This window comes from Nicotiana tomentosiformis, chromosome 7 (assembly GCF_000390325.3).
Source record: "Nicotiana tomentosiformis chromosome 7, ASM39032v3, whole genome shotgun sequence".
In the NCBI taxonomy this organism is placed as follows: Eukaryota; Viridiplantae; Streptophyta; class Magnoliopsida; order Solanales; family Solanaceae; genus Nicotiana; species Nicotiana tomentosiformis.
Window position 1 is genome coordinate 56,121,181 of NC_090818.1, and position 15,476 is coordinate 56,136,656.

A 15,476-nucleotide genomic window follows, 5' to 3' on the forward strand; every position below is an offset into this window, starting at 1 on the left:
CCAATGGGCCAAAATATCACTATTATATTTTTTAAAAATTGCCCCAAATTTTTATATTTTATAAAAGAGCCCACCATTTATTATTTTGTAATGATATTGCTTCGTCTTCTCGGTCATCTGATAGTATATAGTGTAGTTCATTATAAAAATGATAATTTTGTATCAAATTTATTTATGTTCAGGACTATGATTTGCGATAATATAATGAATGTTATTGATAATGGTACTGTTGGGTATTTGTGATAGTTTTTAGAACTTGTGAGTATAAGTCATATTTCATGTTTTTTTCCAAATCAAACTTTACCCAAAACAGATGTCCAAACATATTTTATCTTCAAACCAAACTTCACCAAAATCAGATTTTTCAGAATAAATTTGAAAATCTATGGCCAAACGCTAGCTAAATTAATGAGATTCTAAAATGGATACCAAAAAACTTGGAAAACCAAAAAATAAAATAAAAAAGAAATACATTATTGAACAATGTTTTAAGCAAAACTAGCTTGGTACAAAAACAGCTTTGATTATAGTTTGAGGACAATTTTGCAAATTTATTCGTACTTTCTGTGACTTTTGAAGGGGCAAAACGATAATTGGCAGCTACTGCAGCCTCCTACCAGTGTCTCAACTCAAAACTCAAAACTCGAAGCTCGAGTTCGGGTCTGTAGTTCGGATCTTTTTCGGATCCTGCCGACCGGTAACGATGAGTTTGTCTCTCATACAAGGCTACTCCTCGGCGGCGGAGGAAGAAGAACAAGAAGAACCTCAGTACCAGAAATCATCCTCCGACGAGGAAAACGACGACGTTGTTCCACACAAAAATCGATACAAACCCATATTTGACCCTAACCCTGTTTCATCTTCTTCGCTTCCTTCAGCTCTTGCTGCCTTTTCCGAAGTAAAATTTCCTTAAATTCCTTTTATTATTATTACTATTACTATTAGTATTATCTTTTTTATGTTATTTTGTTGTAATGTGAAGTGCGGTGTGAAACATTTATGTTTGGAAATTATTGGAGATTTCAGGGCCGCCGCAGTTTTTGAACAACAGTGTTGAAGAAGCTGGAAAGGAGGTGGAGGGGCAGCGACACGGTCGCCGTAAGTACAGCAGAAACAAGAATGATTTACCAGCTGGTACTTTTCTAGCTCCTAACACTTCTTTTTATTCTATATATGATGGTATTTATTGGTGCTGTAATTATACAATGTCCCTTGAACAATTTATCATTTAACATCAGCTATTAGTATGGCTTGGTAACAAAGGGTGTAGCCTAATGATCAATGAGGTGGGTGAAAACCTAAAAAATCGGGGTTCACATTCCAGCGGAGATAAGAAACCCTAGGTAATTTCTTTCCATCTATCTAAGCCTTGTCGGGGAGAGTTATCCGGTAGCTATAACATAGGTAACCCAAAGTGAATGCAACTTAAATAGCTTATAGATATAGTCTGCAGTCCAATGTTTCTACTTTTTCACGAACACGGCGTTTAATAATCTAAGATAGAGAAACAAATCCTATCTCTAAAGGGGTTCAACTCAATATGTGTATCCTTTGGCCACCAATATAGCCTTCAAGTCGTCGACTGCTCCATCAACTTTTGTTGACTTTATAGACCCACTTGTAGCCCACTATTGATTTCCCTAGAGGCAAGAAAAGCTCTGTTTCTCTGATAGTGATATGCTGACAATCTTTTCTTTAAAATGGGGCATGTCAATTTTTTGCACTAGGAAGTATCTTTAATTGAACAATTGTGTCGACTACCACCACGCTATTTGTTCCTATTCTTTTGTTTAGTCATCTTTGTGACAATAAAGGAGAATCTCTAATGGTCAGACGGTTTGTACATTTTCCTTTTTTATCTTTCACCCTTATAGGTGCTGTAGTGGAGTCAAAGGCTCAGTTAGTAGGGATACATGAGAGGGTCAGAAGTGATGTTGATGGGAGCATCCCAAGGACAGCCACTGGTCAAGCAAATGTTTCTGTTGGCACTGTACAAGGAGGCAAACCTGTGCCAACTGCGAGCTATCCTGGTGCAGAAGATGCGGCAGAGCTTCTGAGGTAGGGATTATCATTTCGATTGAGCGGTCCATTATCTGAATCTCAACTTTGTGAGCTGGATTAATGTCAGTATTATCGTAAATTGAATGCTAGAATTAGTTATATATGTTTGGTATTTTTAATTTTCTGTATCTTGTGCGGTTCACTTTAGTGAAGCGTGGGCTTCACCTCTTGTTTTACACTTCAAACTCCATGGACCTTGTCATTTTGGCGGTTTTCACTTTTAAAAACAACAATTTATTTTTAAGAATGTCATTAATATTTGAAATACGTGTACGACTAGATAATTTTGATAGTTGACACCCTACTAAAGGTTTTAATATTTCATACGCCTTTCACTATCTCGAGATTTCAAATGCATTTAACGCTTAAGTTTGAATTACAATGTCATGTGTTTTCCTTTCCTAACCTTATAAACAAGCTCTAGTACTTAATTTTATACTTTTATACTATTACTAACACATTGTATAAGTATAAGTCAAACTAAGTTATTAAGCCGTGCGATGGTGAAAATTAAAGACATAAAAGGCAATGGAGGGGGTTTACTAAATAAGATAAACAATCCTACCATAGAGACCAGATTTATAGCTGCTGTATCCATTTGAATCATAAGTAAAAAAAAGATGCTTTTTACAAAGGCGCAGCTGTTGGATCCAGTGAGGAGCATGGTTTGTTTTTGGTTGGTTTATTGTTGTGAACCTTTGAAGTAGATGCAGAAGATATTGGACATAACATATTGGTGAAGATTTAGAGACCACCTTTTATTAGCTTGACTGCCTGAGAAGGATGAACATAAAAATAGTAGATTTGAAAAAATAGCATCCATGTAAAACTTCCTGCATGCATTTTCATGTATAGTATGTGGTTGCAGAAGTGTTTAGTATTGATATCCTTTGAATCTCAGTTTTGTCAATCTAGCTATTAAAAACTCTCGCCTATGTTTTTCCTGTGGCTGACCCCACCTGCCTGTAAAGAAGGGCAGGAAGGGGACTGAGAACGATTGAAGTCAAGCTCTAAAGTCCAGACAATTTTTTTTGCTGTCTGGAATAATCACTTCGCACTAACGTTAATCATTTGCTTTGTTAGTTGTACTAAGTTCACATTTTGCTTTAACGCTGTGACGAGACTAATTTATGATGCAATTTCTGTTATCATTGAAAGAGAACATCGCTGCTGTTTAATTATTTTCCTTGATTCAGCTTTTAATGTATCTCTCCTTTTATTAAGTGGTGATGACTTGTGAGATTTTATCTTTGTGTTGTTAAGCTGAAAACTTCCCTCTTGTTTTCAATTTGGACTCTTGGCGCCAAGAGAAATCAGCAAAAAGGAAAAAGAAAAGGATCATGCTTGATGGTTGGACTGGATCTGTTAAACCAATACTCAGTTCATTTGTTTAATTCTATAGTTGTTGATAAGTTTGGAACCAAAGTTAGGTTGACAACTTATAGAGGAGCAGCTACTGATTCTGCAAGAAGTATTTTTTGTTTTTTTTCATCGGTGGTGTATATAAGATTATCAATTGCTAGCATGCAGAGAGTGTTCGGGAAAACATAAATACATAACCATTGGATACATAATATCCTATCCTAGCATGATTATATCCTGCAAAGTAATTATTTTTTTTTTGGGATAGGTTATCCTGCAAGTAAGTTTTTGCTTTTCAACACTTCTATTTATCTCGAATCCTCTGAGAGGTGATAGATTTTAGTGATTAATATGGCTATTCCTATATGTGGTACCTGCAATTCAAGCGTCATGAGTTCAGGCCTCCCATCTTGGCTACCGTACTTATGTTTCCCTAACCAAAAATGGCATAGAAAATATGTCAAGGAGTGGGCTCATTCTTTTCTCATCCTGCTTCACCCTTTGTTGGGTTGCACTAGTGATGAATTTAATTGTAGACGCCTAGATGCATTAGCTTGAATTTTTCTAGAAGTGTTCATTGCCATGGCAACACTGTGAACCCCACTATAATTTCTGTTCCCTCCAGGGTAGGGCAGTCCCTGCAAAGTAAGAACCGCACCTCTATTTAACCTAGTACGTATTAGTTCTTTTTCTAGAGACTGCTGAATGAACTTTCTTTTTCTTTTTTCTATTGGATGAAGTATATGCCGCATTAGGATGTGATTAGGATTATATATCATTATATGACAATGTGACTATGTGTGCTAGTTCTTTTATTGAGAGTATTGATTGCAGTTTCATTTATATACTATCTTTTGATGAAATGCATCTTGTATTAGGATGTGCTTGAGGTGTGGAATTCCCAAAACATACACGCACGCAAGAGGGATGGTGTGCCCAGCTTGCAGTGATCGGCCTGTAGACACTGATGAAGAGCCAGTCAAGAAGAAGGGCTCTACCATCAAAGACAAGGAGAAGAATAAGAGGATGAAGGGGCAGTCGTCCCATGCATCATGGAAAAGCGAGACAGAAATGCATCTCCGCCAGCAATTTGACTAGTCAAGTCTACAACAAGTGGGTCGAATTATATGTAGGTCCTCCAGTGGCATAATCAATCAACTCTGTACTTTTAACAGATCTACCCGGCTGAAGTGAATTTAGGAATTGTGCATAACCTGTGATGTAGATTCTGGTTGGTGTTAAAGCTAAAGTGCCACCACTTTGTTCTTTTTTGGCCTCTTTGTTCGTTTTCCTCAAGATGTATCACATTTCAACTGAAATTGGGTTTTAGATACTTTTTGTTTGGAAGAAGTCGTGCAGTCAACAAGTGCTTCAGATAGAAAGGATTGCGTCTGTTAATGATCACTTGTTTTAGTTTCGATATAGCTAATGATTGTTTGGCCTTTTATTCCATCATATCCAACGTATGCATTAGTGTCTAAGCAGACAACAGTGCCAGTGATTTCTTGGCAGTGTTAAATGATGATATAAGCTTAACGAAAAACCGTTTAATTTATCTAAGGTAACTCATGATATGGTGAGGTGACATACCTCTGTTCTACAGTTATCAAGAAAAAACAGCTGCTTAGAAAAGACTCTTTCTTTCAATAATACATAAAGTAGGCCAGTTTCTCTCCGAGGGATCAAGTGAGAAATCCAGATATCTTATGATTAAATGCAAATAGTTCATTGTATTAGTGGGAGGTGGCAATGCTCGATGGAATTGTAGAAGTGCATTAAAGCTAATCCAGACACCTGGATCACCTCCATCGTAAGAATAAAAATGACAAATAAATCACAAAGCATAAGAAAGAAGGGTAGTTGGGGTTGAGAAAATTCTATGCACAATTACAAATAAAAGTTTGTTTTTTAAATGGTTTGCGGAGATTTAGGAAAGGGGTAAAAATGGTTTCAGAGAAAAGTGGTCGAAGGGAGTTAAGAGTTTTGATGCACAAAAACCAAAGAAAATTTTCTTCTTGGGAAAACTTGACCAGACACTCATTTAGAGGGTTTAGAGTTTGGTCCTACTGTTGACTTCATCATACATCACGTAGATCAATTTCTCGACTTAATGAGGTTTGTTTATGATCATGGGACATTGTTGCCACAGATCCAAGTTTACGACTGAAAATTGGTGAGGGTCAACCAATGCCTTGTAAGATTGTCTAATATTTACCTTTCTTTGTCGGAACCTGATTCACTGGCTGGAAAGCTAATAAGAAATGAGTGTTATGCAGAAGTCCTATTGTAAATTCACCAACGGTCATCACATTTTTAGTTTACTGTACCAAAATCACTAAAAGTTTTTGTCACTTAAAAAATAAATAAACTTTTTCTACACTGCTCAGAAAATCAAAATGCTAGAAAAACACATCAACCGACATAAAAAAACAAATAGACATGCCAAAATACCACCATGCGAATTTCAATTAGTCCCTAAACTTAGGATTTAATGCAGTATACTCATAAAATTCCATAAATTATTTTTTCATTGTAAAAAGTTACCGCCTCCCCTATCTATCCGATAAATTTCTAGCGAAAATATTTTATCGAGTAAGTTTTGCTAGATAAATATTAGTACATTACAAAAATGTATCTCATATGATGGCATGGCATAGACATATATATTAAAAACAATTGTAAATGATAATAGGAAAAAAGAATTTACATATCACATAAATTCTTTTACATGTTACGACAATGTTTCTTTCTCATATAATGACAAAACATAGCCATATACACAAAAAATAAAAATTATCGTGTAAGTTATATCAGGCAAATGTATTGATAACATCATTTTACCCTAACAATGTTTCTCATAGGCCAATTATAACCCCCAAGATCCTATCACTAGACTGTTCAAGAGAGTATACTCTAAGCCATCAATCGAGTAGAATTTACAATTGTTTGAGTCGCGGTTGCCAAGTATATTCAACCCTTTATTTCTCCACCCCTACCTGACCCAAAAAGGAAAGACGTAGAACCACTGTTTAGGTCGACTCCACTATGCTGTCACTCTTTGATATGTTGGCAATTGTCCTTTGTACATTCATACTCTTATTCACTGCAGAAAGAAAAGAAACACATTCACCTATTAGAACCAATAAAGCATGTTCAGCAGCTTCCCCAGCTACATTATCTTCTTCCTGAATCCTGATGAAACAGCTACTGAGCTCACTATCTACGTGGAAATTAATATAAGCCCACCAATAGAAGAGGAAGGATAAAAACAAGCAATCTTGGATTTCGCTTGCAGGTTGCAGAATTTGCACAATCAAATACTTCAACAATTTTCAGCAAACAATGTCTAAATCTGTTTGTTGTTTTCATGTAAGCAAAATCACATCCCCAATTTAAAGAAGGAAAAAGAAAAGAGGAACTATTTATATAAAAGCCCCGCCTACACTCCAGAAAAAGGAAAGGCATGTAATGAACTAATTCAAGGCTTGAAGATATCAGAATTATAGAAAATGCTCAGTTCTCAGATGGAATTAGGTGTTCAAAATCTGCATACAGAAGAATGGATTATTGTGCATGGATCCTGTGAGTTAAAGTGGTAGTCACAAAGATGGATTGCAAAGTGAAGATAAAAAGAAACTGATTGTGAAAGCCCATTCAAAGAGATGCAACAAAATGGACTGGAAACATCTCCAATAAAACATCCAAAAACATGTAAAATACCTTGTAACATATTGTTGATAGGCCCTATACATGGCCAGCATAATGATTGAATGTAGACACCACCATCGGTCTTGAAGTAAGTATTTAAGGTCAGTTATCGGCAACTTTTCGCTCTCGTTTAGCTGCATTTCTCCACGACAAATCAAGTTCTCAGACATCACCAGCTGGCAACTCAGAGAACCATGGATCTGTTCATTGATTTATCAGGATAAGGTCTGATCCGCCAGAATGTCAAACATGAATGTTGTTTAATATTAGAAAAGCTTACTGTGGAAGGGGACCTCAAGCCAAGGAATCAGGGGCAGGTGTTACAGATGAGCCTGAAGACCGAAGGAAGAGCAAATGTGCAATAGATCGATCTAAAGAATTGGTGTCTCTTTCCATGTCCATATACCCTTGCCATCTGCAATACAAGCCATTAGAATCTAGGAAAAATTACGCGACACAACAAACATATACACTGTATTTATCATTCGTAGCTTTACTTTCAGAAAATTACCATTCTTAGCTATATTTGAATTTTATAGCAAATACAGGTAGATCAATCGTTTTAAACTGAAACAAGAGCACAACAAGCTCTTGTAGCTCAATTGGTTCGAGCACCTGTTTAGTAAGCGGAGGTCTTGAGTTCGACTCTCTACGAGTGCATTGTAATTTTCTGTATTATTGTATTTCGCCTTGGTTGTAATCGTTTGTGCGACGAATACAGTCGATACATATTGTATTCTTTGTATACACCCATGTATTTCGATGAAGTAATGAGTTTTATAGAAAAAGGCATCAAGAAGATGCAAGAAGTACCCATGTATTTCGCCTCAGTTGTGTTCATTGCGCGAACGAATACAATTGATACAACTTATATTCGTTACGCGAACAAATACAATTGACACATGTTGTATTCGTTGCGCGTCTAAATACAAGTGATACAAGCTGGTAAGAATTGAACAGTAGCTAAGAACATTAATTAGGCAAACTATAGTTACGTATGGTAATTAGGCTTTAAGTTGTAATGCTTTATAAAAATTTCACCTCTGATGTCCGCCAACTGACCCTCAACCTCCCCACTTCCCCCTCCCCCCATCCAGCCAAACAGAAAAAATGAAGACCCCCTAACTTGCTGGCTTAGTTTTTCACTAACTTGACCACCTACCTCCCCCTTCTCTTTCTGAAACCCCCCTCCCCCTAAAGAGGAATGTCTAATTTCCGCAATCGCCACTAACATAACCTAACAGTCCTATTCCTTCGCCTGGTAAGATTGAGCATAATACTATGATTTGGTCGTCAACCAAACAAGCACAAATGTGATCTACCAACATTATTTGGCAGAAAAAACATGCTCCTACAGTACCATCCTGTCCATTGAGATGCCTTGCTAAACTTGTGAACATGAGGTTTCTTAAGATACCAGAAACAGGAAAAAGGGGAAAACAAAAAAGATCAGGAACTGCATTCTAAGGATTTAGAAAGACACTCGTTACCTCGAGAGAAATGTAAAATGATCAAATTTTGAAAAAGAATGATGGAAGATTAGAGATATATTGGAAACTTGATAATTTGAAAATACAAGACATACCTATTAAAGGTGTCAAACACTAAACGTGATATCTTTCCAATAAACAGCAGTATCTTAATAAGAACTTAACAATTCTAGACTCCTAATTCCAACGACATGTATATTAATTTCAACAATCGATAAGCTTTCGAGGTTCTAACTGTCTATCCTTTTCTTTTTCCCCAAGCAATAACTTCTTGCACAGAAAACCCTGCTTCAGTCATCTTAGGATGGGGAGGGGTAGTGGAGACTTGAGAGCACTGTCTACTTATCAACCATAGGGTGCAATCTTTGGAAACTAGAAACGGTAATTTAAAATCCACCTTCCTGCTTATTTCTCTAGATTGTTGTGCACAGTTTAATGTTTATAATAGAACCTGAACAGTTCTACTCTGTACTATTGGGCTCCTTAATCACAAGACTTAGTACTGTACGTACTGTCTATCGTCCTGAAGAAGCCCAGGGGTGACCAGCCAATGGCAAACCTGGTACAAACTCTGTTTTCTAGCAAAATGCATAAATGATCAACGAGAAACCCTAATGGATAAAAAGAAATTGAGCAGAGTTCTGAACTTACACTACTAAACAGATGCCACTTTAAATTCGGGATACTATTCAGGCATTCACACAAAAGACCTCGCATCTGTGAGGTAAGCTAAATTAAGCTCAAGCATGATGCCAAAATACACATTTAACTGGCTGCTCACAGAAAGCTTGTAGTACTAAATGCATTAGAACTTGTGCAATGCAAGAACCAAGATCACGCGCTATCCTGAGAAAATATTATGCATGCACATTAAAACAATTGTAATACGAGAGTCAAGATTATGAGATGTTTTGAGAAGAATGGCCCTTAGCGCTCAAGAAATACTCATACTTGTTTGTCCTTTTGAAAGTCAATGCTTGGCTTCTATCTCTATCATCTCCAGAGTCATTAATGACATTAGCATCTCTATGCCTTTGTTCAGCACTCCGAGCCAACCGGTACAAGCTATCCCTTATGCATAGCTTTGTCCTTATATCCAACTAAACCAACAAAGTAAAACATAATTAGTTTTATAAAAACGAAAATACCGCGAATCAGTCAATTTTTCAGCAGGACTGCTAACTGCTACACCTCAACCATTCAGATTTGAATAATCAAGCAAGCAAAAAACAAAATTTCAAAAAATAAAACAAAAGCTTTTAAGGTGTTACCCCATAAAGAAGCAACATATGTGTGCAACTAGATGATGAGAAATGAAACAGTTTAGCTTTAGTAGATCTCCAACAGTAACATGCCCATAAGTGTGTATAACTGCAAGCCTATAATATACTATATCCATCTAAACCACAGCAACATGTAAAATATTTCTAGCACATAATATGATGCTAGAGCAATAAATATATTTGCTTCAGATTCGAACCATCAAATCTAAGGTCGGTTGGACATGTAAGGTTAAATAAAATATTCCAGCTTAAAGTAATGAACTCGCATCAAACAAGTTTGAACACATACTACTTCCATAGAGGGACACTCGGACCAAAAAAATAAGGCTTGCTTGACATGTAATTTTGAATTAATTTTCCAACTCAATTAAATAAATTCATCACCAAACAAGATTGAAACACATGTGAATTTTGTAGAGATTCTGTTTACCTGTTCTGTGACATGTTGAAGCTGATGAAATCCAGCAGTTTCTTCTGCTACTTCATCCAACCCAGAACTAATGGAAGTGCTCTCTGCTATAATTGAGGAACCTAATTCTGGTGGAATTCTCGTGCTAATGCCTTCAGGATCACTGCTATTTTCAAACTTAATTCCAGAATGCTGAAGTAGCTTCTCCTCCTCCTTTTCACTTGTTGTGATAGTACCCATCTGAAAAGAAGGATCAGGAGAGCTCTGCCTACACTGCAGATGATTTGGTGCATAGCAGTCCTTGGGAGAAAGGGACATGGAACCATTATTTCCAGATTTGGTAATCGATGAAGTTGGGTGATGGACAATTTGATCTGAACAACTGTAATCAGACATGTAAGAAACACTACTATGTAAGTAACCAGTCTCATGTTCATGAGCTTCATTTTGCTGAGGAATACCCGATGATATCAAATTGCCTTTAGGTCCAGTGGCCTCAGTAGAATGTCTTCTCTCTTCTGAAAGGCCATCAATATTACGCAAGGCATCACCATTTTCTATAAAAACACATTTTCTCTTTCCTTCCGATTGGTTCTGGTGATTTGCGTGCTTCTTATTTATATTATTCTGTGGAGAACCACACAAGCAAAATTAATAAAAAGAGGGGGAATCATTGTTGACTATCTTTATGCAACAGCAGTCAAGATGAATACACCCAATTCTTTTTGACAAGATGACTCAACAATCAACCTAATTTACAATTAGAAAGTCCACGTATCACAAATTAAGTAACGAAGAATGATATAAATTTTCAAAACAAGTTACCACACCCTAGGAAGAATTTAAATTAATATTGGTATCGCACTTTCAGGATGAACTGAGCCCATGCTAAGGTTATGAGATCTCATTTTACATTAACGCGCGCACGCAGAGAAAGATCATGAATCGTGGAACTACCATCATTTTTAAAATTTACCATTACACTACCGCTGATCCTCGGTTGACTGTTATTCAACATCTCAACTTGGAGTCTATCAAAAAATTCTACTTTCTCCAAACGCCCACCTCAGAAATAACCCAACACGGAACGCAAAGTAAGAGAGAAGAATTTGAAGTACACCAAGACAGAATTATACTTACTTTCTTTTGAGGTACTAGTTTGCACTCTGAATTACTTGATCCATTCACAAAAGACAGATGGCTCAGATTGGCCAATTCATCTTTCTGTGAGGGCCACAAATTTCTGTTATAGCAAACTGGTTGACTTTTAATGCCAGAATCACTAATTGAACTGCCCATTTCCTCTGTTCTTGAAACTTCAAGACTGCCGTTATTTTTCAGTGCACTGGATGTTGAGTTTTGACACTGAATATCTGACCTCAATCGATCTCTAGATCCTTCAATAGCATCTGATGATGCAAACCAACCAAGGCCATCCTCATTGCTGGCTCCAAGTCCAAATGTCGAATCACAACTGCTGGAGAACATCACAATAGTGAGTACTAGTTTAACTAGAATTCCTCCATTTAAACATGAAAAAAAAAACATAGGACAATTGAAAGCTTCACCTCACTGAATATGAAGAAAGCAATTACCTGAACATCATGTCAATATCCTCAAAGTTCCCCATCTCAGACCAGTTATAATACAAGAGATCATTAGTGTCTTTATCCACCCGGTTGTTGTCAAAACAACTCAGATCATTATCTACCAGAGAAATGGGACCAAGTGGAAAGCTACATGAGTTTTCCCCAATGGCAGCTTTCTTGTTGTCCAAAATGGGGCCATTTTGGCAGAAGTCACTGTCAATGGAGTCTACGTTTTTACGTTTGAAGCAATGATGCAATGTCCCAACATTTAATGAGCTTTTTCCACAGGTATTAGGCAACACAAAATCAGGTGCATCCGCCCATAAGTCCTCTTCTAACATCATGCTGCTGCTACTATTTAGTGGAGGAACTTATTCTTGCTCCTATCGCTGACTAGAATATTTAACTGTAGATTAATTTCCCACAATACTTGATTAAACCACCTCCTTGCACAGTTATCACTCTTGGAAGGAATTCACCAACACATCCACAATAGGATATTGCACTATATGATTATCACTATCGCAAAACTTGTCCCCCTCTTTAGCTTCTAGCTGTAATACCTGAATTTTAGCTGTAGAAACTGCAGAGAACATTTGTCAAAATGAGTTCACCAAGAGTAGAATTTAATAAAGTTCAATTTGAAAAATGAAAAAAGCCAGATGAAAGTAGAATGATGATCCATGCCAATCTAGAAGATACTAAAAGTCTAACCCGTAAGTCCTGAGAGATTATGAGTAGTCACAGCTACTGAAAGACAATTTCATGGTATATTAACCTATTTTCAAAAATAAAATAAAAAAATTACTGTATATTAACTAGGCCTCCATACCAATTTGGCAAAGAACATTTACTGTATTGAGAGAAAATCAAGAAATTAAAACTAAAGAATAAATTTAGGGGGGGGGGGGTGCAAGTTGTAAAAGGAGAAGGTGAAATAATTCAGATTCCAGAAACCACAACAACATCAATCCAGTATAGTCCCACAAGTTGGGTCTGGAGAGGATAGATAGTATGTAGACCTTGCCCCTATAGAGAGGTTGTTTCTAGTAGACCCGTGACACGAGAAAAAATGAGAAAAGAGCAGTAGCAACAAGCATGTCAAGCAATAACGGGAACAAAACAAAAGAAAACAAGGCGAAAGGAACAACATGAAGATAGAAATCTACAATATTAGAATACAAGACTGCCACTAATAATGAGATTCCAGACACAATGGTCTCTTTTTCTCATTTGGTCTCTCTTTTGGCTGGAGGGAAAAGAATAAATGTGAGTTTCACAGTATCTATTATCTTAAAAACACGCAGACATAATATAAAAGATGGTTGAACAAACAGAAAAATAAGCAAATATCAGCTTAACAAGAAAAAGAGCAAACAGTGTTCATAAATCACTGGTATTTGCTAACTCAATTGACGAGTAGTAACGGGACGTGGATATGAAGTTGGTAACGCTACCCTTTTTTATTTATTAATTAGAGGTACGCCTCTTTATTATGGACAAAAAACTAGCTAAATTATCACAATAAGATTAACAAAAGAATCTAGTATACAGTAATTAATCGTTTATTATCTTCATAAAAATTATCATTTCTTTTACACTGAGAACTTGTTATACGAGCCAAATTTCCTTTTTTCTTTCTTTTTTGGGGCCAATCCGTGTAGAAAGGGAAACTATATATATATATATAGGTAACGCATGTTATTAGTATTTCTCAATCAAGTGCTAAATCGGGTTCAACTAAGTGAAATCATCAGTTAAAGAGGTATCACACAGAAACATTCAAAACAATAATTTCCAGATTAAAAAATTTCGCAATCTTTTCAGCAACAAATCAATTCACAAGCTGGAAACACTGAAAATACAGCAAAATTAAAAGGGTAAGATAATTTTACTGTCGGAAAGCTCACCAGACAACCGATAAATCTCCAAAAGAACGAACTTTGCCGGAAAATCAATACTGTAATTCCAGAAACCCTAATTTGATTCTCAGGAAACACAGATCTTGGAAGTTCTGTATAGGGAGAGAGGAAAGAAGCTTTTTGTTTGCTTTGAAATTTTCTCGTATTTTTAAATATAAGTACGTGGAAAGCCAAGTGGGCAATGAGATCAAATTTGTGGCCTTAAAACTTCTAGGGGTTTTTGGGGTATCAAAATTCGTGGACGAGAGGAGAGGGCTAAGAAACGATCTGTTTTCAGTAGTTCATTGGTCCACGTAAGAGGAACAGACACGTGTCAGCTGCTTGCCATTATGAACAGTTGAACAACGTGAGACGCGTACATTTCAGTCAATATAAAGTTGATTTCTTTTTCACATTTATTCTCTCTCTCTCTCTCTCTCTCTGAATAGAAGAAATAAATCAATATAATAATGCTAAGTATCACAACAAAAATTAACAAGTATCAAATTTTAGAGCAAAATTAGTTAGGTTAGTTAATATTTAGTTATTCCTTTTTTAATGAATAAAAAATAATTAAATATCTATATATTTTAAAGAAAACTATTATAAAAAAGAAGAAAAAAATATAGATAAATAACTTGAATGTAAAGATATATAAAATGATAAAGACTAATGTAACGATTCGACCGGTCGTTTTGAGAATTAGCGTCCCGTTCAGTGACCTAAGGTCCCGAGCAGTTTCGTAACGTGTATTATAACTTGCGTGTGTGGTCGAGATTGATTTTCAGATGATTCGGGATTAAATTGAAAGAACAATTCTTATTTTTGAAGTTTAAATGAAAAGAGTTGATCGGAATTTGACCTTTGAGCAAACGACTCCGAAATGGCATTTTGATGATTCCAACGGCTTCGTATGGTAATTTTGGACTTAGGCGTGCGTCCGGATTTGGATTTGGAGGCCCGTAGGGTAATTTGAAGCATTTCGTCGAAAATTGGAAAGTTGAAGTTTTGGAAGGTTAAGAGGTTTGGCCGAGAGTTGACTTTGGTGATATCGGGGTCGGAATGCGATTCCGAGAGTTTGACTAGCTCCGTTATGTCATTTGGAACTGGCATGCAAAATTTGACGTCATTCCGAGTTGATTTGGTATGTTTCGGCACGAGTTTCGGAAGTTGAAAGATTTGAAAGTTCATGAGTTCTATTCATGGTGTAATTCGTAGTTTCGACGTTGTTTGATGTGATTTGAGATCTCGAGTGGGTCCGTGTTATGTTATGAAACTTGTTGGCATGTTTCGACGGGGTCCCGGGGGTCTCGATCGTGTTTCGAATGGTCTACGGGCCATTTCTCCATGTTGTTGGACCATTGTGTTGCTGGTATCTAATGTTCTTCATCGCGTTCGCGAGGAGACAGCCGCATTCGCGTAGTGTAATTTGGAGGCAGGCAGAAAATGTTCTTCGCGTTCGCAGCTAAGGCTTCGCGATCGCGAAAGTGGGAGTTCTGCTTCATCGCGTTCGCATTCGTTGCTTCGCAATCGCGTAGTGGGCGACCAGGCTAGGGAAGGCCATGGGTGTTAGCCTTCGCGTTCGCGGGAGTGCCATCGCGTTCGCGTAGCTTTAGATCCTTAGTGCACCGTGTTTGCACCTCTCTATTCGCATTTGCGTAGCACAATTTTTG

The 15,476-nt window shown here is 36.8% G+C and overlaps 2 protein-coding genes across 4 annotated transcripts; one reads left to right on the forward strand and one right to left on the reverse strand.

Annotated features, from left to right (window-relative positions):
• The first annotated feature begins 546 nt into the window (after window positions 1-546).
• On the forward strand, window positions 547-4,805 carry LOC104114030 (uncharacterized). Its single transcript, XM_009624372.4, has 4 exons — window positions 547-898; window positions 1,020-1,134; window positions 1,875-2,058; window positions 4,302-4,805. The coding sequence occupies exons 1-4, from the start codon at window positions 704-706 to the stop codon at window positions 4,519-4,521; spliced, it is 714 nt and encodes a 237-aa protein (XP_009622667.1). The 5' UTR covers window positions 547-703; the 3' UTR covers window positions 4,522-4,805.
• Window positions 4,806-6,112: 1,307 nt separating this feature from the next.
• LOC104114029 (protein LNK1-like) lies at window positions 6,113-13,955 on the reverse strand. 3 transcript variants are annotated; one of them, XM_070181559.1, is made up of 9 exons: window positions 13,813-13,953; window positions 11,909-12,485; window positions 11,454-11,790; window positions 10,335-10,940; window positions 9,573-9,721; window positions 9,273-9,467; window positions 7,412-7,546; window positions 7,144-7,331; window positions 6,113-6,526 (listed from the first exon to the last, which is right to left on the reverse strand). In XM_070181559.1, exons 2-6 carry the CDS (start codon window positions 12,244-12,246, stop codon window positions 9,362-9,364), a joined length of 1,536 nt encoding a protein of 511 aa, XP_070037660.1. In that variant the 5' UTR covers window positions 12,247-12,485; window positions 13,813-13,953; the 3' UTR covers window positions 6,113-6,526; window positions 7,144-7,331; window positions 7,412-7,546; window positions 9,273-9,361. The 3 variants fall into 3 exon arrangements, with proteins under 3 accessions (XP_070037660.1, XP_009622666.1, XP_009622664.1); XM_009624371.4 differs by lacking the exon at window positions 9,273-9,467 and having other exon boundaries at window positions 11,454-11,787; window positions 13,813-13,955; XM_009624369.4 differs by lacking the exon at window positions 9,273-9,467.
• Window positions 13,956-15,476: the final 1,521 nt, after the last annotated feature.